General features: G+C 43.9%; 1 protein-coding gene across 1 annotated transcript in view; it reads left to right on the plus strand.

Moving 5' to 3' along the window:
• ABHD17C (abhydrolase domain containing 17C, depalmitoylase) overlaps positions 1–21,617 on the plus strand; it is a 55,376-nt gene extending 33,759 nt beyond the window's left edge. The window contains exons 2-3 of the mRNA XM_059912329.1: positions 16,105–16,284; positions 20,149–21,617. Of these exons, the coding sequence (XP_059768312.1) occupies positions 16,105–16,284; positions 20,149–20,368 (400 nt within the window). The 3' untranslated portion in view covers positions 20,369–21,617. The remainder of the gene's footprint in view (positions 1–16,104; positions 16,285–20,148) is intronic.
• The last annotated feature ends 1,687 nt before the right edge of the window (positions 21,618–23,304 follow it).

Here is a 23,304-nt window from a genome sequence, read left to right on the forward strand (position 1 = left end):
TGGCAAGAGGCACAATGAGGAGCACTCAGGATCGTCTGTCTGTCTAGCACCGACCTCAGTACGATTCAGGAAGATTTTTCTTATAAGGAACCCTGAGAGTCTGACTCGTATTTGCCTTCCTAGGATGCTCCACAGTTACCTGGAACTCAGTGTCTTCCCAAGCTGAACGTGTTTTCTAACAAAACGAAATTCCAACCGCCCATGATATCCCTCTCCACTTCTCTATCTGTGCCCATTTTCCAACCCTCAACTGCAGAATTATCTTCAAGTCTCTCCCTTCCCTGCCACGACTTGCTACATACACACCTGATGCGAGCCACTCAGAACACGTCTTGTCCAGACGTTCTCTTCCTTCCTGCGGCACAACTTGTCACGTCTCCATCCTCTCAGGGACCCTGTGCACACTTCCCAGATGCTTCCAGAGTACGCGCCACCTCCTTTGGATGGCCCTCTGCTTCCCAAGCAGAAACTCTCACCCCAGCCAGGCCAGCCTGCCATCCACGTTTGCAGGATGCTCTGCCTCCCCTTCAGCTCTTGCCTTTCTTCTCTGGATGTTTTCAAATATCCCCTCCCATGTGACTGGCTTCAAGCTCGACTCCTGTGCTTCCTGATTTCCTGGCCCCCAGTTTGGACCATTCCCTTCTCTGTGCTTTGATGAGCTTACTGACCATAATATTCATGTTGCCTAAACTTACGCTTGGTTTTAGTGTTATTGCTTGGTCTGAATCTCATTTCCTTCTTCATTTCCTCAAAGATGAATAACCCAGGAGCTCATATTTATCCCCATTACATTCAATGATGCTTCAGGTGAAGGAGGCTACTTTTTTTAAAATTAATTTTTATTGGAGTTTAGCTGCTTTGCAGTGTTATGTTAGTTTCTACTGTACAGCAAAATGAATCAGCTATACGTATACATATATCCCCTCTTTTTTAGAGTTCCTTCCCATTTAGGTCACCACAGAGCATTGAGTAGAGTTCCCTGAGCTATACAGTAGGTTCTCATTAGTTATCTATTTTATACATGGTATCAATAGTGTATATATGTTAATCCCAATCTCCCAGTTCCTCCCCCCCGCCCTTCCCCCTTGGTATCCATAATTTTGTTCTTTACATCTGTGGCTCTACTTCTGCTTTGCAAATAAGTTCATCTCTACCATTTTTCTAGATTCCACATATAAGTGATATTATGTGGTATTTGTTTTTCTCTTTCTGACTGACTTCACTCTGTATGACAGTCTCTTGGTCCATCCACGCTCTGCAAATGGCACTATTTCGTTGAAGGAGGCTACTTTTAATGTTGCATTGGCACATTTTATTTTATAAGCAGTGTTGAGAGAATACCTTAAGCATGCTCAGATTTTTGGAACCTTCACAGTTATATCATTATCTTGCTTTTAAAGGTCCTTTTTAACTAAGTTCCCTTGGTCAGAAAAAAGGAAGCAATCAACTGACATCACTAACCTTTAAGATTTTTAATTGTCTCAAACAGCGCTAATGCAGCAGGTACTCACTTTAAAATGTGTTTCCGGGAATCCCCTGGCGGTCCAGTGGTTAAGACTCCACGCTACCACTGCAGGGGGCTCAGGTTTGATCCCTGGTCGGGGAACTAAGATCCCATGTGCCTCACGTTGCGGCCAAAAAAAAAAAAATGTGTTTCCTTTGCTTTTGCCACTGGAGTTAACGACCGATAGAAATCTGTTTGTGAAACATCAGTATAACATTTTAAAAAGTCTAAACCTACAAAGATGTATTTTTAAAAAGGAAAAATAAGCCTGTTCCAGGGGATTGATACTTTTTTATCTTCCTCGTAATTAAAATATAAATCACGCATTTGTTAAGCTTTGGCTACAGAGAGTAAAAGATGGATTTCCCAATTCTGTGCCTGAAGGCAAGAGTTCCACAGGCCTTCTGTGTTTTCATCCGGCCGTGTTTACCCACCTGCGTCCCTCCCAGCCAGTCCTTTTACTCTGAGGCTTTGCTCTGAAGTTTATTAGGGTTTCCCAGTATCCTCAGACCTCATCCTTCAATTAACTTTCACGTTACCTTGTGTATTTATCTTTGTTCTCGTCTAAAGGTATTTCCACTAGGAGTTCTAGCTCTGAAATATTTAAAATATAGACTTCAAAGTCAGTGGAACCGTGCCAAGCATGCTTCGTCTGAAGATAAATGGAAATGCTCTTGACACAGGGCAAAGTCAAGGCCCATTAACTTAAACAGGATGCGGTATGTCTTAGGGAGGCTCAGCTTGGCCGCATTTGTAGACAGAAGAGCAAGCCTTAACATTCAAACAAAAACAAACAGGTTTTACCTTATGAGTGGAGGGAGCGTTCCCACTGGACACTGTCCCCCTGGCGCTCGTGGGCACCTCCTACCTCAGCTCCTGCCCTTGCAGCTGATGCTGCTGGACCTTGGGTACGGGGTGTGAGGGCTCCTGGGGACACGTCCTGTGTGCTGAGTGGGAACCAAAACCTAAATTTGTGTTGTCAACCTGAGCTCAGCATAGCTGGTGACTGCAGGAAGGTGCTAGACGTTTGGAAGAGGCAGGGAGCAAAAATTGTAGGTTTCCAAGGGGATAACTATACACCTGGCATTGCCTATTATGGAAAGTAATCATTCAGGGTCGTGGCTTTCCCCTAGCAAAATTTGGGAGACTTTAGTTCCTTGTGTCGTGTTTTAAGTAAATCTTACATAATGCCTAAAATAACATTAGTGCTTACTAAATATTATTGTCATCCTTCATGGACTGACTCAATTTTGCTAGGTTGCAGACAAGAGATCGTTTCTGCTCCTATCCAGATCCCCAAGAAGACGTTGAACTTGGAGTGGATTGTCTATCCATTGGAATGATAACGATATATGAGACCTAGTTTTAATTTGTTCAGAAACAGCCTTTGGCCAGAATCACATTCCATTCAAAGCAAGATATGCCTCCAGTGTACCGATCCCTGAGCCTGGGTATTGTTTAGATTTTTTTTTTTTTTTGACGACCATTTTTAAAGTCTTTATTGAATTTGTTACAATATTACTTCTGTTTTATGTTTTGTTTTTTTTGGCCACAAGGCATGTGGGATCTTAGCTCCCCAATCAGGGATCAAACCCACACCCCCTCCCTGCATTGGAAGGCGAAGTCTTAACCACTGGACTGCCAGGGAAGTCCCCTGGGTATTTTTAATGTTCCCAAAGAGGTAAACAGTTTTACTTCCTTTGGGGAGCTCAAAATCTCACTGACAACATAGGACATGCCACAAAACCGTTCATCACATACAACCTCATGTTGACCTGGTGCACAAGTGGATGGCTCAGGAAAGAAAACACCACAGGTAGACTGGGGTGCTTGGGAAAAGTGTCTGAAGGCGGCAGGACTGGAATGGACCTGAAGGACCCCAGTGTTTTCTAGGTTGTGGGGAGGAGTGAGGACAGTCCAGACAGGGGCTCCGGGGCTGTGATGAGGCAGTGGGGAGTCTAATTGCAGGAGCAGAAGATTTACTTGGAGAGAAAAGAAAGGGTTGGAGTAGTAAGATGGGGCCAGGTTGTGGAGGTTACTCTAAGGCCATGGGTTTTTATCCCAGGGATTGTGGTTTGCCGAAGGGTTTGATGAGCAAAGTAACGCAACAAAAGTTTTTTGGAAGATCTACCTGACGGGAAGTTACAGGATGGATTGGCATGGGGAGTGACATGAGTGTGGCAGCTTGTATAGATAGAACCGGGGAGAAAGCAGGTCTGGGAGAGCAGAGGAGAAGTCAGAACTGGGACTTGATTAGGCCTGGAGATTCCCAGGTTCTGCCCTGGGAAGAAGGGAGAGGCCAGGATGGAAGCTGCTAAGTGCAAACAATTAGCAAGAGTCGGAGTGAGCGGTGGGTGGAGACGAGGTCAGTGGTCAGGAACTAGGATACCCACCCCCTCACCAGCCATATAAAGTGATACACAGGAACCAAAAGGATAGGACAGGACAGGTGAGTAGTTTGAGCAGTGAGGGACCCACTGGAGCAGGGTACGCACCATGGGGATGGAGAGTCAGCGGTGGTGAGGATTCCAGGAAGACCTCTGAGGAACAGACCCTGGGTACCAGTGGGGACGTTCATCACGGGGCAATGCTCATTCTTACACTGAACCGACAGGCAGCTCCTGATCGATTGACCACAAGATGCCACCACGGAGCAACAGAAGTGGTGTCAGAAATGTGATCATCTGGAAACCATCTCCAAGATAGAAGTGACAAGGCTTAGTGACAAAGTCTATGTGAGAGGCAAAGGAGAAAAGACTGAGAAGTTCATCCTAACTCTTAAGCCTGTGAGGTAGAGGGTAGAGTGATAGGTAGAAATGGAAAGATTTGGGGAGAGACTAGGAAGAGTCCGGTTTGGGAGGTGTTGAGTGTGCAGTGCTGGGATGCTCAGGAAGAAATATCAACAGAAAGGAGAGGGGCCCGGGGCTGGAGCAGAGGCGAGATATCGGGAGTGAATCAACACATTGTAGAAACCCTCGCCACCCATGTATTCCGTTAACACGTATTTATTGCACGATTACTATAGAAGAGACGCTGTGCTATGCTAGGCTCTGGCACTGGAGGAGTTCAACAAGGGACTACATAGGAAAAGATTCCAGAGGAGGGTGAGGACTGACCTTTGAGGGATGCCCAGGTAAGTGTGGGAGAAGAGAGAGGAGTGAGCAAAGGAAACAGAACAGCGAGAAGAAGAATCTGGCCATTATGATACTGGGGCAGCCACAGGCGAAGAGCATTTAAAGAATGGCATGGTCATCTCTAGCTAACGTTGACTGAACACCTCTCCCTGACGCAGAAACACTTCACCCTTCACACCATCCCTTGAAAGGCAGCAGAGCCTTCGCTGACCACCAAACCCACCACCTACCCATGAGCTCTCTCTCGTCCTGACCCCCAGGGTCCCACATAACAACTCACGTGGCGTGCCTTAGTTACTGCGCTGCATTTTGAGTTTTCTAGTATGTGTTTATCAGAACCCACCCTGACTTTTGCCCCCTTCACTCTGGGTCATCCAAGTATTTCTACTAATTTACAGGTGAGCTGTTGCTTGAGTTTTCTCTTTACTAAAGTCTTTTCCTCTGTGGGCGTTTTCTTCCTCCTTTTTAAACTGCTGGTGTCACATACGTGTTCTGCAGATTCTTTTTTTTTTTTTAATTTTTATTGGGGTATAGTTGCTTTACAATGTTGTGTTAGTTTCTGCTGTACAGCAAAATGAATCAGCTCTACGTATATATATATCCCCTCTTTTTTTTGATTTCCTTCCCATTTAGGAAGAGCATTGGGTAGAGTTCCCTGTGCTATATATATAGTAGGTTCTCATTAGTTATCTATTTTATACATAGTATCAATAGTGTATATAAGTCAATCCCCATCTCCCAATTCATCCCATCCCCCCCCTTCCCTCCTTGGAGTCCATACGTTTCTTCTCTATGCCTGTGTCTCTATTTTTGCTTGGAAATAAGTTCATCTGTACCATTTTTCTAGGTTCCATATATGAGCAATATTATACGATATTTATTTTTCTCTTTCTGACTTACTTTACTCTGTGTGACAGTCTCTAGGTCCATCCACGCCTCTGCAAATGTCACCTTTGGGCTCTACCAGCTCCCTGGCTGACTTCTGAATCCCGGCTGCCCAGTCTGTGCCTAGGTTTGCTTTTGTTTATTTTGTTTTCTGGTCCTACCTGTTCCACACATGCAGACTTCCTGATTCCGCTGCCTAACTAACCCCTTGATACAACATCCAGCAGCTTTCACCCCCTCCACCTCCTCAGACCTGTAGCTCATCCTGACCTCAGTACTTACCTCTGGGACTCTTCCCTGCTTGTCTTCCCTATGCAGCACCATATGCCTATTACCACCATGTTAGTATCTTTTCTCCTAAGCTATGTCTCGAGCTCCTTAGAAAAAATGTTAGTTCCAAGACCTAATGGGTTCTGAGCCCTCTCAGGCTCATCTGTAGACTCTGATGAGAAGCATCATGAATTCCATCTTTTAGGCTGTACAGTAAGTCCCCTACATACAAACGAGTTCCGTTCTGAGAGCGCGTTCCTAAATCCAGTTTGTTCGTAAATCCAACAAAGTTAGCCTAGGTACCCAACTAACACAATCGGCTCTATAGTACTGTACTGGAATAGGTTTATAATACTTTTCACGCAAATAATACATAAAAAACAAACACAAAAAATAAACATTTTTAATCTTACAGTACAGTACCTTGAAAAGTACAGTAGTACCAGCTACATCACCGTCGCTTTTACGCTTGATTCTGGACATCCTGGGCTTGAAATAAAGAAACTGTACTACTGTCCTCTATACAGTACTGTACAGTAAAGTACACAGAAGCACAGCCACTTGTAGAGGATGCACGCACATGACAATGTTCGCCAGACACGTGAACCAACATATGTGATTGGTTCGCATCTTTGAAAGTTTGCAACTTGAGGGTTCATATGTAGGGGACTTAAGGTACTTGGTGCTCTGGCCATTTGGATAGAGCCATGGTTTCCGTGGTGGGAAGAGGATCCATCCACCGCCTGCCCCACCCCCACCCCTTCTCCTCTGGCAGTTCTTCTTACCTAAGTCTGGGGACTGGGGATTGATAAAAGCAGGATGGTCAGGAGGTCAAGGATTCTGGGGGTTGTAACACTGGGAATTGAAGACCAGATGGACTGTGCTTGGGTGTGGGACTTACGGAATCAGAATTCTAGCCTGGGAGAAATTTGAGGGATTAGAGCTTATGATCCAGCCAAAGAAGGGTTAAGGAACGGTACTCAAGAGGAGACTCTTAGAGATGGAGACCTTTGTTTTGTACGATGTTGATGTTTAAGATGCTGTGAAACTAGGGCCTCTTCATTTGCAGCCTTGGAATTCTGATCATTAGTATCAGGACCGCCGGGCCCAATTATAGCTCTTGTATAAATACATGTTTCAGCTGTTCTGTATAGCCACATGCCAAGGGTCAGATCTGAGTGTCGAGACCTGCCGTGGGTCCCCAGGGCCAGCTGTGGCAGTCCTAAACGTACCCTAGCAGGAGATGATGGTGCTCTAACTTGAGACTCTGCTATAAAATGAATGCATTGAATCTCACTGGCTAAGAATGGCTTTTCCCTAGAGATCCATGTGCAAATAACACCTACTTACATATTTAAGTCAGGCCCACAGATTTCACGAGGAGGTCCAGGGAGAGTCTGGTAAGAACGTGTGTCTGTCTGACATGCAAATATAGCTGTAGTTGGCTCGTAGCAAATGAAGGCCTTTGTCCACATGGCTTTTACCCTGGCCTGACCTTGAATCTCTTGCCTCATCTGCTGTGACATCCTGTGTCCTAATGACTCAGATTTAGACCTGGCTTCTGCTTGTCTTCCCATACTTTTGTATACGTTCCTTGCCTCCCCAACTAGACTATAAGCTCCTTGAGACCACCAAATGTTTTACGTTCATATTTCTGCACCCCCAGAGGTTCCATGCCTAGTCCAAAAGAGGTACTCAGTAACTATTTTTTGAATGCATTATTTTAAAAAAATAGGTGACATCTTCCAGGTGTAGAAACTAATCCACAGTTTGCATAATCACCAAGCTAATCGGTCACTGCCAGAAGTAAGTTTAGATCTTTAGCTGAATCTGTCATGTAACCGTCCACTCCTTTTCATAATTTGTCTTCATCCTGACTTTGGATACTGGATTGGCAACAGAGGGAAATATAGTTTTTAGAACTCTACCTGATGACTGAGTTATTGAGAAGGTTTTGAGGGGAGAAAATAACGGATTTGGTTTTAGACACGTTGAGTTTGGAATTTATCCATCACAGATAACAGTATTAAATTCATAGCCTCACCACTCATTTGACCTTGGACAAGTTACTTAACTTTTACTATCAAGTTCCTCAGATATAAAACGGGGACAAGAATATCCCCCTCCCAGGATCACTGGAAGATGGAATGAGGCGTGAGGTCAGGGCCAGCACTGAGAACAAAGGCGGGCGCAGGGGACATTGTATTTGATCCACCTCCCCTCCCTTCAGGCAGGGGGGCATTCTGCTCTGTCTCAGGACAAAGCAGGGCTGGAAGTAAATATCTGAGAATTGCCAGCAGAGAGTTAATAGTTGAGGCCTGGGATTCAGTGAAATCATTTGGAGAGAAGATGTAAGAGTGCAATAGGAAGGGGACTTCCCTGGCAGTCCAGTGGTTAAGACTCAGCGCTTCCACTGCAGGGGGCACGCGTTCGATCCCTGGTCGGGGAACTAAGATCCCGCATGCTGCGTGGTCCGGCCACATAAAATTTAAAAAAAAAACAAAAGCAAAAAAAAAAAAAGAGTGCAGTAGGAAGTCTACGGCAGGAGGAGCGGAGTCAGGGAAGGGGCCAAGCCCGCTGGTGGTGGGGATGGTGGAGGAACCAAGAGTGACTCAATGTCTCAGAGGCCCAGGAATGGAGTTGAAGAAGAAAGGCATCATTCTTAGCGTGAACTGCCGAGGAGAAGTCAAATTGGATGAGGAGTGGGAAAAAGCGGTTGGACCCGGCACTTCTGATAGCAGCTTTCGGGACATTGTGGGAGGAGAGGGTGGGTTTCAGGGGCCTTTGTTAGGGTTGAGGATGCAGTAGGGAAACAGAGGTAAGAGATGGGGCCGTCACTTAAAGGATGAAGCACCCGTGAAGACAGGCCCTTTCTTAGATTCAGAGACTTGGAGACATGTGTTGCGTTGGGAATAAGACTGGAATTCGGCGTGGGTGGGGATGAAATTCTTAAAGTCATGGGAGGGTGGGAGTCCAGCGCTCAGGTGGAAGGTTAGCCCTGGGATGGAAAAGCAGTGCCTCTTCCAGACACGCCAGGGAGCAAGGGGAAACAGCAGAGGAAGGAGAGCTGGTAGGCGTAGGAAGGGAGGGACGGCATCCTTGTCTCCCGACCTGAAGTCATCCACCCAGCGACTGGTGTGTTTGTAGCTGAGCAACGCGGAAGTTTGCTTGTAAAAGCCTGCCTTGGGGATTGGACGCACTGAAGGAAACATTGTTCGTAGGCCGTTGCTGCCGTTCCTCCCGTTCCTCCCGTCCCTGTATCTTGCCCACAAAGGTGGTACGAGCGAGAAGAAATCACTTTTAATGTTTTGCTATCGTCGTACCCGAAAATAGCAAATCCTAAATAAAAATGCAAAAAATCCTGCCTGCCTGTGTATCACGTCTGCCTGCTACAAAACTGTCCTGTTCCAGGTTGGGAGGGTTTAACATCTGTTTTACTTTAGGATAAAGGTTTTGGACTTTGGGACTGTTGATGTTTTTGAAAAAAATACTTTGCACTTAATCCTGCTCTTTTGTGAAAAGCTGTGATCTTTAAATGCCCTGTATTTCACACAGACTTAGTAATAGATTCCATTTACCATCTCTCTTTTTTATCCTTTATCTTTTAATTGAATTTGAGAGCTAAAAGGTATGTAGGATCTGGTCTGACCCTTTTTACTCAGTATCAAACAGTGGTTAGTTTGAGGGATCCACAAACCCGCTGGAATTTCTACGTACGGAAGATTTCTAAGTAAGGGAATTTACATTTTTAAAAAGTCCCAAGAAATTCAGATACTTCTCATTTTGGAACCACTGGTATAGAGGTCATCAGTCTTCTAGCTTTTTTTGGTCAAAAACAACACCCTAGTGGTGCCATGAAAAGGACCCTCCACTTCAACATCCTCGTCTGCAAGCGGCGGGTGTTGGGACAGAGGTCTCTTAGAGTTTTCCCGAAAATCTTCCATACCTTCAAAGAATTGGCCCCCATCCCCACCTCCCAGGCATCTCATGTGTTGTCAGACAGTATAATAAACAGGGAAAAACAGTGGAAAAGTCCTTAATGTAATACTGACAAATCTGAACACTTCATTAGCACGTTACAGTTTTCAAAGCCTTTTCAAATACAGACACTGTAAAGAAAGCTTGCTGACTCCATGCAAAAAGGTCCGGCAATACCGCTTCCTTTATTTATTCATTGTAACAAATCACTACCTAATAATTACCCGAATTAGAAATGAAAATTTGAAAGAAGAAACATTACCTGGTCTCACCACCTGAAGATAACCATTATTATCATTTTAATATATTACTTTCAAGTCCCTTTTCCATAGATAGATTTTGTTGGAAGGAACATAATTGTGACCCTGTTTTTTGTAGGCTGCTTTTTATGGAACCTTTCAACATGAGTTTTCCCCACATTAGCTCTTGATGAGACATAATTTTTAATGACCTCATGTTTCCTTAGGAGATTTGTTTTTAGCACAAAATCTATCATGAGTTGTAACAGTTTTGAGGAGGGTTGTCTCCATCGCTGAAATATCTGGTGAACTTTTAAAAAATATTTTTTGTTGCGAAATATAACAGATAGAAGTAGCCAGATAGAAATGTTCATAAGATGTACATATCCGGCTTAATGAACTGTAAAAGGAACACTCGTGACAAGACATAGACTATAGGGACTTCCCTGGCGGTCCAGTGGTTAAGACTCCACGCTTCCACTGCAGGGGACGAGGGTTCGAGCCCTGGTCAGGGAACTAGGATCCGGCATGCCGAGTGGCGTAGCCAAAAAAAAAAAAAAAAAAGACATAGACTATAACCAGCGATCCATAAGCCCCCCCAAAATGACATGCTTCTTCCAAGCCATAACCCATTCCCCTCCCCCATCCTTAACTGCTATCCTGGTTTTTAGGGCTTCACTTCCTTGCTTTTCTTTCAGTTAAGTATCCCTAGGCAGTAAAGTTTAATTTGGGTGGGTTTAAGTTTTTTGCACATGGTGTCGTATAGCATGTGTTCTGTTGTGTCTGCCCCTTCTGATTAACAGCAAGCCTTTAAGATTCATCAGCGTTGCCCTATGATATTCTGTGGCACAACTTCACCCCCGTTTACTTATCCACCCTGCTGTTGACACCCCTTAGGGTTGTCTCCAACCGCTCACAAATGGTCTTGGAGACATTTCTAATCTGTGGTGAATATACCTGGGAGTAGAATTGCTAGGTCACTGGGTACGTGTTATTATATCTTCACTTTTACTTTTTGTAAAGTGCTTCTATTAACTTAACACCCCCATCAGGAGGGAATGAAAGTTCCTGTGGTCATATTTTTGTCAACACTTGGTATTGTCAACTTTTAAATTTTTGTTAGTATCACATTGTGGTTTTCATTGGTGAAATTTCATTTTGTTTTTACTAATGAAGTTGAGTTTCCCTCCCTCCCTCCCTCCCTCCCTGCCATTTAGATTTCTTCTTTTATGAAATGCCCATTTTGTGAAATGCTGTTTTTCTGTATTTGGTCATTTTTTTCCCCACTGATGTGTTCTTTATATTTTGTAGATGTGAGCCCTTTGTTGGTTATATGTGTGGCAAATATCTTTTCCCACTTGCCTTTTTACTTTCTTAATGATGTCTTCTGATGACCGGAAGTTCTTTATTTTAATATAATGCCAGTTGTCATATTTTCCCCTGTTAATGGCTACTGTTTTACGTGATGAAGTTTTCCAGTGAAAACGTTGAGTTGCAAAGTGTTTGTTGTCATTAAGGCTACAAATGTCTGTGTGTCAAAGGTGGAATTTGTTGAGATTGGTACTGGGTGTGTCCTGGTGCCTGTGAGTGGAAAGCTGAAAGCTGAGGGTCCTTCAGTGAAATACTCAGACTTCTCCATAAGGCGTTTCAAGGAGATCATGATCTCGGAGGATGGACAGATTCAGGGCACTCAAGAGAAAAGGCTGTTGCAGTAACCACACACCCACCTCTGCCCCTTGTCTGTGCAAGTCTGTGCCCGTTTCTCCTTTACTTATTCAGTGTGGCCCCCAAGGTCCATGGAGCAGGATATAAAACACAGTATCAAGATACTGAGAAAAACACCCGTCAGAATGGCCATCATCAAAAAATCTACAAACAATAAATGCTGGAGAGGGTATGGAGAAAAGGAAACCCTCCTGCACTGCTGGTGGGAATGTAAACTGATACAGCCACTATGGAGAACAGTATGGAGGTTCCTTAAAAAACTAAAAATAGAGCTACCATATGACCCAGCAATCCCACTCCTGGGCCTATACCCTGAGAAAACCATAATTCAAAAAGAGTCATGTACCACAGTGTTCATTGCAGCACTATTTACAGTAGCCAGGACATGGAAGCAACCTAAGTGCCCACTGACAGATGAATGGATAAAGAAGATGTGGCACATATATACAATGGAATATTACTCAGCCATAGTAAGAAATGAAATTGAGTTATTTGTAATGAGGTGGATGGACCTAGAGTCTGTCATACAGAGTGAAGTAAGTCAGAAAGAGAAAAACAAATACCGTATGCTAACACATATATATGGAATCTAAAAAAAAATGGTTCTGATGAACCTAGGGGCAGGACAGGAATAAAGACGCGGATGTAGGGAATGAATTTGAGGACACGGGGAGGGAGAAGGGTAAGCTGGGACGAAGTGAGAGTAGCACTGACATATACCCACTACCAAATGTAAAATAGCTAGCTAGTGGGAAGCAGCCGCAGAGCACAGGGAGATCAGCTCGGTGCTTTGTGACCACCTAGAGGAGTGGGATAGGGAGGGTGGGAGGGAGACGCAAGAGGGAGGGGATATGGGGATATATGTATGCATATAGCTGATTCACTTTGTTATACAGCAATTATACTCCAATAAAGATGTTAAAAAAAAAAGATGCTGAGAAAATAGGTTCGACTATAACTCTCATTACTCAATGATAATACTCATTACTGTGATAGGTTATCCTATGTGATTCTCATCATTCCGCAAATTTGATCAAAGAAGGTAAGGGTGAGTCTGATGCCATTTCAGTCTGGAAGTCTTCTGCTTTATTTTTGATTTTTAGTATTAATCATCTCTTAATCCTCTGTCCTTCAATAACTACGTTCAGTTTTCATTTTCCTCTTCCTCTTCCTTTTTTGATTTATGATCTATTTGTTTATAATTAATAGCAAAATATCCTGCCACGGGACGGCCACTGTGGAAAGAGCCTACACTTCACATGTGAGGTTTGGAGGTACTCTTACCTTCAGGTGCCTTCTGACCCCCACACCCCAACGCATGCAGCATCCGATGGCCCTCGTGCTTTGGGATGTCATAGCCTACTTTTGATGAAAATTGTGGAGGGAGAAGGAGACCCCTAATCTTATTTATACCTCCCCCTCCAAGGGACTTTGAACTCTCAGTTAAATTCAACTGACATGGACCTCCCAGTCCATCAAAGAAGGAATTCAGTGGCAGTTACAGTGGAGGGAGGTCCCTGGGATAACTTTCCTCCAGTAAAAAGCATCACCCTGGGTGATGGCCTGCTGATGCACTAGAAAAGGGTTCATTTCTCACATTTCTCATCATTTCATCCTGATTGAAGGGATTTATATTTTAAAAGCTATGGTCTCTGACATAGGGATTTAAGGCACAGAATGCTGCAGACATGAGTTCCTTCCTCAAACCTTCCGTCAAAACTCCTTTTGCTGACCATTTTTTAATAACCTGTTCTTCCAACTGAAATGAAGCCCAGGCAAGAACATCAGACAAGACGTGCATCTTGGGACCCTCCTCCACAGGCACAGTTGTATTAGATGGTGTCAAAGTTCAAAGGGCTGGGGCCACACGGAAACTTCCCTTTAGGAAGAGAGGGTGCATCCTCGTTCTGAGCAGGTGATTTCCTACCTGCGTCTGGGGAGGAGAGAGCATCTCTTTTTTGTCGGTTTGTTTGTCTTCGATTTTTACGTTCCTGTTTCCTCTTCCCTGTAGGATTCTTAACAGTCCCTTACCTATCTCCCTGCTTCCTTTTTATGCTCTGTCATGCCCTGCGTGCCGCAGGAAGGTGAATCTTCACGAAGCACAGCCTTGTCCCTGTCCCCTGGACCTGAACGTCTCCAGTGGCCCCTCACCTCCTCCAGGACAAGCGCTACCGCCTTATCTTCCCCGTGCTGGCCCGCGCAGCCTCGCCTCAGCCCCCCCCCCCCCCAGCCCCCCAGCTGCTCCCTGGACTCCACCCCGGCCCTGTGTGACTTGCTGCTGCTTAACGACAGTCCTCTTTATCCCCACGTGTTCAGCCTCTGTCCGCCCCTCACGGCACAGCCCAGATGTCGCCTCTCTGCAAAGCACAGAACAGCACTTACCAGCCAGAAATGGCCATTCCCTCCCCAGAGTCCTTCCGAAGGGCCCCCATTTCCTGTGAAGTTTGAGGGAGCCTGAGGGGGTGGCAGCCCAGTGAAATCCTGCCACCCGCCTCAGCTCTAGCCTGACAGTTCTTTTCACTGAAGGCTGTTATCAGAAAGCATGTCCTAGGGATAAACGATAATAGAAAAGTATATTTTAAAAAAAGAATGTATAGGACTTCCCTGGTGGCGCAGTGTTTGAGAATCCGCCTGCCAATGCAGGGGACACGGGTTCGAGCCCTGGTCCGGGAAGATCCCATGTGCCGTGGAGCAACTAAGCCCGTGCGCCACAACTACCTGAGCCTGTGCTCTAGAGCCCGCGAGCCACAACTCCTGAAGCCCGTGCACCTAGAGCCCATGCTCCACAGCAAGAGAAGCCGCTGCAATGAGAAGGACGTGCATTGCAAGGAAGAGTAGCTCCCGCTCACTGCAACTAGAGAAAGCCCCCGGCGCAGCAACGAAGACCCAACGCAGCCAAAAATAAACAAATAAATAAATATTTTTTAAAAATTAAAAAAAATATATATGTGTATAACTGAGTCACTTTGCTGTATAGCAGAGGTTGGCACATTATAAATCAACTACTTCAATTAAAAATAATAATGTAATAATAATAATAATAAACTACATTACCCAGCAAAAAAAAAAGAAAAAAAAGAAAGAAAGAAAGAAAAGAAAGCATGTCCTACTGCCCTGTAAACTACAGTGGGTATTTATGCAAAGAAGTTGGAATCGTTGGGTTATAGCCTTCAACTTCACCAGATAATATCACATTATCTTCCCAAGGGCTCATACCAATTTATACTCCTGCAAGCAATGTCACAGACTTCTACTTTTCCATGTCCTTGCTATGCCTTGACATCGTCTGACTTTTTAGTTTTTGCCTTTCTTTTAGGTGTAAAAAAATAAATCGTGGATTTAATTTGCGTGTTCACGTACTAACGAGGTTGAGCGTCACATCTTTTTACGTGTTTATTAGGCATCACGTTTTCTTTTCTGCGATGTCTTCATTTCTTTTGTCTGTCTTTTTCTTCTTTATTTCTACGTACTCTTAATATATTCTGGATATCCTTTGTAGGTTCATATGTAGCGTACCTGTTTTCCTGGGATTCGTCTATTTTGTTCCTCCATCACGTCTGGGTGCTTGTTCTTCTGCTTGGGCCAGGGTAGCTCACCATCACGTCTACTCCCCACCAACGGGAAGGGGAGGGCATGGAGCCTTCTATTTAAAGTTATGACCTGCAGGTTGTACATGTCACTTTTGCTCACAGCCCACGCCCAAAGCTTAGCTGTCTGCACACCAGGCTGCCAGGCAGGCCAGAAAATGAAGCCTGTATTCCACACAGCTGTTGACCCAACTAAACCTTGGCAGACAGTGGAGGGGGAGACCATTGATGGATTGAAAGACTCGGAAGGGTTAAACCCCAAGGAGAGGCTGTAGAAAATATATTCGCCTTTAAAGTAATTGTCTCCCAGTACCTTTTCCTGATGATAAATGTTAATTTCTTTCGTATTTTATTAAAACCTCACTTAAAGGACTCTAATAATAATATTATGATCTAGCAAACACGCTTCTGTTTTTATTTCAGAAATACATTTAGGATGGCCAAAGAAACTCAAGAGGGGAGAGTAGGAAATGAAATGACTCTGGGAACACTGAAATGAAGTTTATGAGGCATTTATATAGTTAATTTCCGGAAAAAAATGTCATGTTCATTATTTTTGCAAAAGTTGTGGAGGACAGAATCTCAGTCACTTAATACTGAGACAGGCCCCTAACATTTTTGTGGCGTTCACATCTATCTTCAGCTAAAGGGTACCCGTGAGATGATGTGGTTTTAAACTGGCAGGTGTGGGAGTTTTGTGAGTTTATGATACTGTGGTGTTGGTCTCACTCTCTTTTTCTTTCACACATCAGCTAACGGCCCACGCCCTCTGATTTCTCCAGGTACGGCGTAAGCCCCGAGAACATCATCCTGTATGGTCAGAGCATTGGGACTGTCCCCACCGTAGACCTGGCCTCCAGGTACGAGTGTGCGGCCGTAATTCTCCATTCGCCTCTGATGTCTGGATTGCGCGTGGCTTTTCCCGATACCAGGAAAACGTACTGCTTTGATGCTTTCCCCAGGTAAGCTCACTCCTGTCCAACAAGCGCTAAGGCGTCCAGTGACCCAGCTTCACATCAGATGCCACCGTTAATTGTGGGCTACTGATAAATGTCTCCTGAATGCAGCCGGACGTCAGCCCCTGTGCTGGGCTCCTCAGGGAACGTGGAGGTGGATATGACATGTACACCAGCCAGAAACTTGGTCCTCTGGGCTGGACTCATTTGTAAAACAATCTACCAGATGATGTATAAGGACCTTGCTTGTACCGATATCCAGGATTAATTGGTTTAGCTGGATGTGCGGGATAAAAAAAAAAAGTGCCCACATGTCTTAAAGAAACGTCTAGTTCAGTGTTCGTTCATTCGCTCAGGTGGACATGTATTGTTGAATCATGAGAGCTAAATGCAGAATCTGTGATGAGGCCATTAGCAGTGGTCTAGACACTCAAAGAAAAACCGCAAGCATCCCCAATTTTGAAATTTCTGTTACTTTTTCAGTCAGGCCAATAGGTAAGAGAAAAAGTGACGTGAGCTATTTGCAAGCTGGTAATGGGCTGCAGGGACCGTGTAAGTGGATGGTCCTTCCCTCCCCTCCCCACAGCCCCAGACCAGAGCGAACACTCATTCCTCCTGCCGCCCACTGAAGACCCCCTCCCCTGCAGAGGGGCCGGCACCCTCCGCTGGAAGCGTGTGCCTGAGAGCCCACAGCCGGGCCCCCTCCTGCCGGCGCCCCAGGGGCAGCAGAACTCCTGCCACCCCAGTCCCTGCTGTTTTCTAGGCCCCTAATAGAAGGAAGAAAAACGGGCAGCTGTATATACACACAAAAGCAGCAAGCACACTGCTTTCTTGAATACCTCTCTTTGAAAACTTCTGCTTGTTTTTTAAAATCTAAGCTGAGGAAAGTATTTACTAAAAACTATTTGCCCATGGTACGTTGCTAAACAGGCCAAGATTCTGACAACAGGACTCACGCGGCCACACTGTAGAAAAAGCCTCAACAGAAGTATGTACAGTTTTCAGATTTTGATTGACCCATTCATTGCTGTCATTCTGTTATTGCTGGGAGAGAAAAAGAACATCATTTGGTTACATAAACATCTGTTCCACAGACTGGCTTGTTTCACAAGAAGAAACCTTCTCTTAACACCTTGGGTGAACTTCATTTCTGTGCACCCTGTACCAGGTTCAATGAAGTTCAGCTTCATGGGAAAGTTGAACGAACTGCAAATTTCCAGTGGCGTGGCTGAGAATGCTAATAAGTAGGGCCCATGTGCGACTCAAATGTGGCCTTATTTCTGCTGAATGGGTATTGAGAGGCCAGTTTGTTGAAGGGGAGATATTTAGCATGTTTGTGGGAAGCTATGCCAAGAGTTACCCTGGCAACAAAATGAATAGGTTTTCCCCCTGACTCTTAAATTAGCATATACCTTAAAATACAGCCACGACAACTAATTATAGCTTATTCATTAATAGGAAACCAGCAACTAGTCTTTACTGGGTTTGTCTGATCTGCCAGTCCACGGCTAAACATTTCACGCTTCTTATCTCACAAGACTCATTTTACAGTTAGGAAACTGAGGCTTAGAAAGTTAAGCGATTTAAGCAGCTTAATTAAGGTTGGTGAGTGGAAACAGCCAGAAAAGGCCATTCATCCTATTCAGTACCATAAAGTATTAATATGATAGATTTCAAACCATTAACAGTCACATGGACTTTCATCATTAATTGAATTTGGAGAATGTTTTCTTACGGTGTCCATTGCTACCAAATGCACACTTGTCTCTGTGTCCCTCTCTCTCTCTCTTTTTTTAAAATTTATTAATTTTATTTATTTATTTTTGGCTGCGCTGGGTCTTTGTTGCTGCGCGCAGGCTTTCTCTAGTTATGGCGAGCGGGGGCTGCTCTTCATTGTGGTGCGCGGGCTTCTCATTGCGGTGGCTTCTCTTGTTGTGGAGCACGGGCTCTAGGTGCGCGGGCTTCAGTAGTTGTGGCACATGGGCTCAGTAGTTGTGGCTCATGGGCTTAGTTTCTCCACCGCATTTGGGATCTTCCCGGACCAGGGCTCGAACCCATGTCCCCTGCATTGGCAGGTGGATTCTTAACCACCGCGCCAGCAGGGAAGTCCCTGCCCCTGTCTTTAAAGGAAGGCACTTTCCCATTTCTTTTTTAGTATTAAAAAAATAGAGATAGGGAGTCCTGATTATTATTTGGTTGGTGGTTTATTTTCTTTTACCTCCTTTACATTTAGAATCAGACAGTGGTATTTAACCTCAGGTACATCCATCCTCCAGGTTGCAGAGAGTCTCCTAACTCATGCAGCGTGGAGCTGTCAGTAAATAGATTTTTAAATTGAATATAACTGGACTCCTGCATTCTTAGAAGAAGTGACTTTAAAATTTAAATATAAGAGGAAAGTAGATTTCTAAACAAGATTCCTAATCTGCACAATTGACCCCTTCCACAGTGGCCCTGATCTTGGCAAATGACACGGCTGATGAGATTTTGCAGTCTTCCCGGATGTCTTGAGGTGGCTGGCAACTTCCTGAGTTGTTAATAAGGCTCTGCGACAGCTGTTTGTAGATCTTTGCAATCTGTAATGGATGTCAGAGCTCTGTACTATCACCACAGCCTCATGTCTGTCCTTTAATGATCTCTCCAAGCTTCAGTTCCCTCCTTGGTTTAACAGAGATGGTCCTTCCTCTTTCACTGTGGCTCATTGGAGATGCAATGAGGTTTTGTATGTAAAGTGCAGAGCACCTGGCTGTGGTCAATGCTGAGTAAATGTTAGCTATGACTTTTAACAAAATGATCCCTACGGGTAGTACCAATTTGATCCCTTTGTAACTTTGGCTAAGATCAGATACAGAAAGTCAACAGTAAGGGGGTCTCTGGCAGGAGGCCAGACTGGACAGAGGGTCGCCTGTCTCCATGTGTTTGCAGGTGAAATGACAGTTACCACTGTCAGAGAAGTTGCCTACACACGCAGCCCAACAAGGTTTACAGTCTTCTTAATTCCTCTTTGGGAAATGCTTTCAGAGTCTGCAGCACATTCTTTTGGAGATGCTCAAATATTCATCCTTTGTGGGTAGATTTGATTTTTGTAAACAGTCAGAAATCATTCAGAATTCAATCTTGGTGTTGTACATTAAGTTTTCAAGCTAAATGGCACGGTTTTTATTTAAAAATGAGGTATTTGTTTTTATGAAATGAGGTTTCTGAGGATCTTGTTAATCGGTGCTGAAGGTGGCTTACACGGAAAGAGTCCTGAAAACTTGAGTGGCTGTGGATTCAGTGCTCAGATTTCAAAAGAGGTATTCATTCTGGTATGTTAAGGTCTAGCTTGTTTATTTAAAAAAAAAAAATCCTCTCTCCAAAATATGAATATATCAGAAATATTAGTTACTGGATTGCTAGTCTGATGACATTTAGGAGTTCTGTTTTTAATAAAATACTTTAACAAAAACACAACGGCTAAATTCAGTGTGGTATTCTCAATTGGATCTTGGAACAGAAAAAGGACTTCAGTGGAAAAACTCATGAAATCCAAATAAAGTCCGGAGTTTGGTGACGTACCGATGCTGGTTTTCGGTTTTGGCAAATATACTATTGGTAACGCGTGGTGTTGGCCTTATGGGAAAGGGGTTGGGGTGGATGGGAGCTCTATGTTATCTTTGTAGCTTTCCTGTAAATCCAGAATTATTGCAAAATGCAAAATTAATTTTTTAAAAAGTGAATTACTAGAAAAGTGAGGGGGGAAAGAACCCTCGCGTGCTTACCTTCCTTGCCTGTGAACGCCGACTCGGTTCCATTAAGTGTGATGTCTGTCATCTGTGAGCATAACTAAAGGAGTCCTTTTTCTCCCCCTCCCCCTTTCCTGTCTTGCAGCATTGACAAGATATCTAAAGTTACCTCTCCCGTGTTGGTCATTCATGGTACAGAGGACGAGGTCATCGATTTCTCCCACGGCCTGGCCATGTACGAGCGCTGTCCCCGGGCCGTGGAGCCCCTCTGGGTCGAAGGGGCTGGCCATAATGACATAGAGCTTTATGCACAATACCTAGAAAGGCTAAAACAGTTCATATCTCACGAACTTCCTAATTCCTGAAGAAGATGACTTGATTTTACCTCATCTACTGTGAACACAAGAATCCTCGGTTTTGCACATGCTTTAACTGGATAGCTGTCATGGCGGGATAACCACGAGGAAGTGCCCAGCTTTTCAGGGGTCCTACTCAAAGAGCTGAGGGCATCTTGGTCTTTCATATCCAGAGGTTCTACTAACTCACACATCATGTTAAACTGAACAGTTGTGATTCCCAGCTTCATTGCCTTGCAGAATGGGAATGAGAGCTGAGTGGGGGGACCGTTTTCTCGTGCTATAAAAGATGCTCACACCCCTTTCTCTTCCTTACCCACCACGTAGGATTCATTTATGCAGGACTCAGCCTCTCTCCACCCGTGTTCTCAGTATGTGACCTGCATCTCTCTTTCAGCCACTAGATTCATGGGTCCAATCCATTTGTGAAGCTGTGATAGTGTAACTGGAAACCATCGTGATGAAAATTCCTTCATTAATTTTTGTTAACACTCCGATCTTTCCCCCAAACAAATCAATTAAAGGGTAATTTACTGGAACTATCATGAACGGCTTCATCAACTGGAACCATATAAATATAACTGGAATATTCTTAAAAGGAAACTGGGGTTTTTTTTAAGTGTAAATTTATTACTAGTCCACAGAGTTTTAATATTTTGATCGTCTGGTTGGTCTAACAAAGAACCTAGCCGACTTTCCTTCTGTAAAGTCCTCCTTGTAGGCTTTTTTAAAGTACTGTACATATTTGCAATTACATTGTGCATAGATTCTTAATGGATAGTTTTCTTTTGTCAGGCTACAACAATGAACTGCAGATTCCTTGTTTGTAATGTAAATGATTGAATACATTTTGTTAATACGTTTTTATTCCTATGTTTTGCTATTAAAAAATTTTATAACATTTCCAAGACAAAAAATTACAAGTTTATGCTTTGAAAAATTTATGTAATTAAAATTTCACTAAACTAATCTTTTTAGTTTAGGAGTTATTTGGGTTTTGACACTGGAGTTGCGCCAGTAAGCATCAGAAGTGTAAGATGCTTAAAATTGCTACACTACTTGTGTTGGTTGGGGGTTTGGGTTTGAGGGTTCTTTGGTTTTATTAAAAAAAATTTTTTTTTCCAAATTTAAAAGCCTTAAATGTACTGTAAGCCTCAGATTGTTGTACAGCTGGATTGCGGTTGATTGCCAGTTTGTGTACTGTTGCTTGGATGCGACACAGCGGTTGGTCATGGAATAAAGGATGCATGGATCAGAATGTGTGGGCTCATGTGGGTTTTTTCCTTCATCTCTCCATCAAAGAAAACATTCTGTCTAGATTTAAGAAGAAACCCTTGGAGCTTACAAACGTCACTACCTTTCTCAAAGTGTATATATTTTTTTTAACTTTTTATTTTATATTGGAGTCTAGTTGATTAACAATGTTGTGATAGTTTCAGGTGTACAGCAAAGTGATTCAGTTACACATATACATGTATCTATTCTTTTTCAAATTCTTTTCCCATTTAGGTTGTTACATAATATTGAGCAGAATTCCCTGTGCTATACAGTAGGTCCCAAGGTGTGTGTTTTTGTTCTGTAAAAGACCATAGATTACTTTTGGAGAAGCCAAGATATAAAGCCTGTAGCAGTAAAGTACAGATGGAATCCAAATAGAGAGGGCAATGGATTCTGGCTATGAAACAAGAATGATGAAGGCAATCTCACTGTGACCTGGCTAGGAGGGAGAACAGGCCTGTTTCTTTGGAAAACCTGAGCTGAGTCTTTTCAGTCCTTTGATCACTGACTAGAAAAAGAGCAACTGAGGGATGCTTGTTTTCGACTCTCAGAACACCCCTTCTGGGCATGCAGGAAGAGAAATGGTGGTGGAGGGAAGGTGTAAGGGCATGGGCTATGCTCCCGTGAGTGTGTGTTCCAGCACATTGCAGGCTACTTCCTGGTCTTAGATCAGTACCTGTAATGGGGGACCTTGGAAGGATGGGGCCCTGCTCACCTAGGGGAGTCATCAGTGAAGCTATAGAGGTGGTACCATCCCAGAGGTCCAGGAGACCTAGAAGGGAAAGAAGCATATCCAACAGCCTGCCTTTGGGGTGTGAGAGCAGCTAACCTAGGTTTCCAGAGACCTGATTTCTGATCCCGTTTGTCTGCTGCTTGCATCTTCTGTAACCAGTTCCCCCTTTTTTCCCTCCTGAACTATTTAGTAAACTTACTTTTGTCCGCCGAATTTCAGCAGTTAATGGGAAACGATAATAAGATTGACAATTACAGAAGCTAAGGTGGCAAAGCCCTTTCAGTTCATTGTTTTTATAACTTGATGTAGGTGGTTTATATCTATTGGAAGCAGCTCATGTTTTTTGACTCCTGTCTCTTTCCCCAAAACCGGGGAGGGGGTTTTGTCTACTCTTTCGTAGAGTTTGACATGGGGACAGCCTTTCTCTGAGGATGGTGTGTGTGGTGACAGTGGGAATCCCAAGAGAGACCCCATTCATGACAGTTTCAGATTACAAAACATACTTAGTACTGAACCTGAAAGATCTGGCCACTTCTGTTTTCTGCTGTAAGATGGACTTGGGGTGAGGACCAACTCTCCCTGTGGGGGGGGGAAAAAAAAAAAGCAAAAACAAACTAGCACTACTAAATAAAATGGAAAAATCTTAGACGCATGAACTGGTAAGAAAATAAAGACTATGTAGGCCAAATACTAGGTAAAGATGAGGAGCTTTGAAGCCAATTTTCTCTTGGAAGGAATTTTCTGGACTAGGTTAACCTGAGCATTGGTTTTCCAGTCTGGTGGAGCTCAGGGGACAGTAAACAAACCCTAGAGCGCCCTCCACGGTGGGGAGACTAATTGGAAGCTTCCCTTTTTAGAGGAAAATCATATGATCATCTCAATAGACACAGACAAAACATTTGATGGAATTCAATATCCCATTCATGATTAAAAA

The sequence above is a fragment of the Balaenoptera ricei genome, chromosome 2 (genome assembly GCF_028023285.1).
Source record: "Balaenoptera ricei isolate mBalRic1 chromosome 2, mBalRic1.hap2, whole genome shotgun sequence".
Lineage (NCBI taxonomy): Eukaryota > Metazoa > Chordata > Mammalia > Artiodactyla > Balaenopteridae > Balaenoptera > Balaenoptera ricei.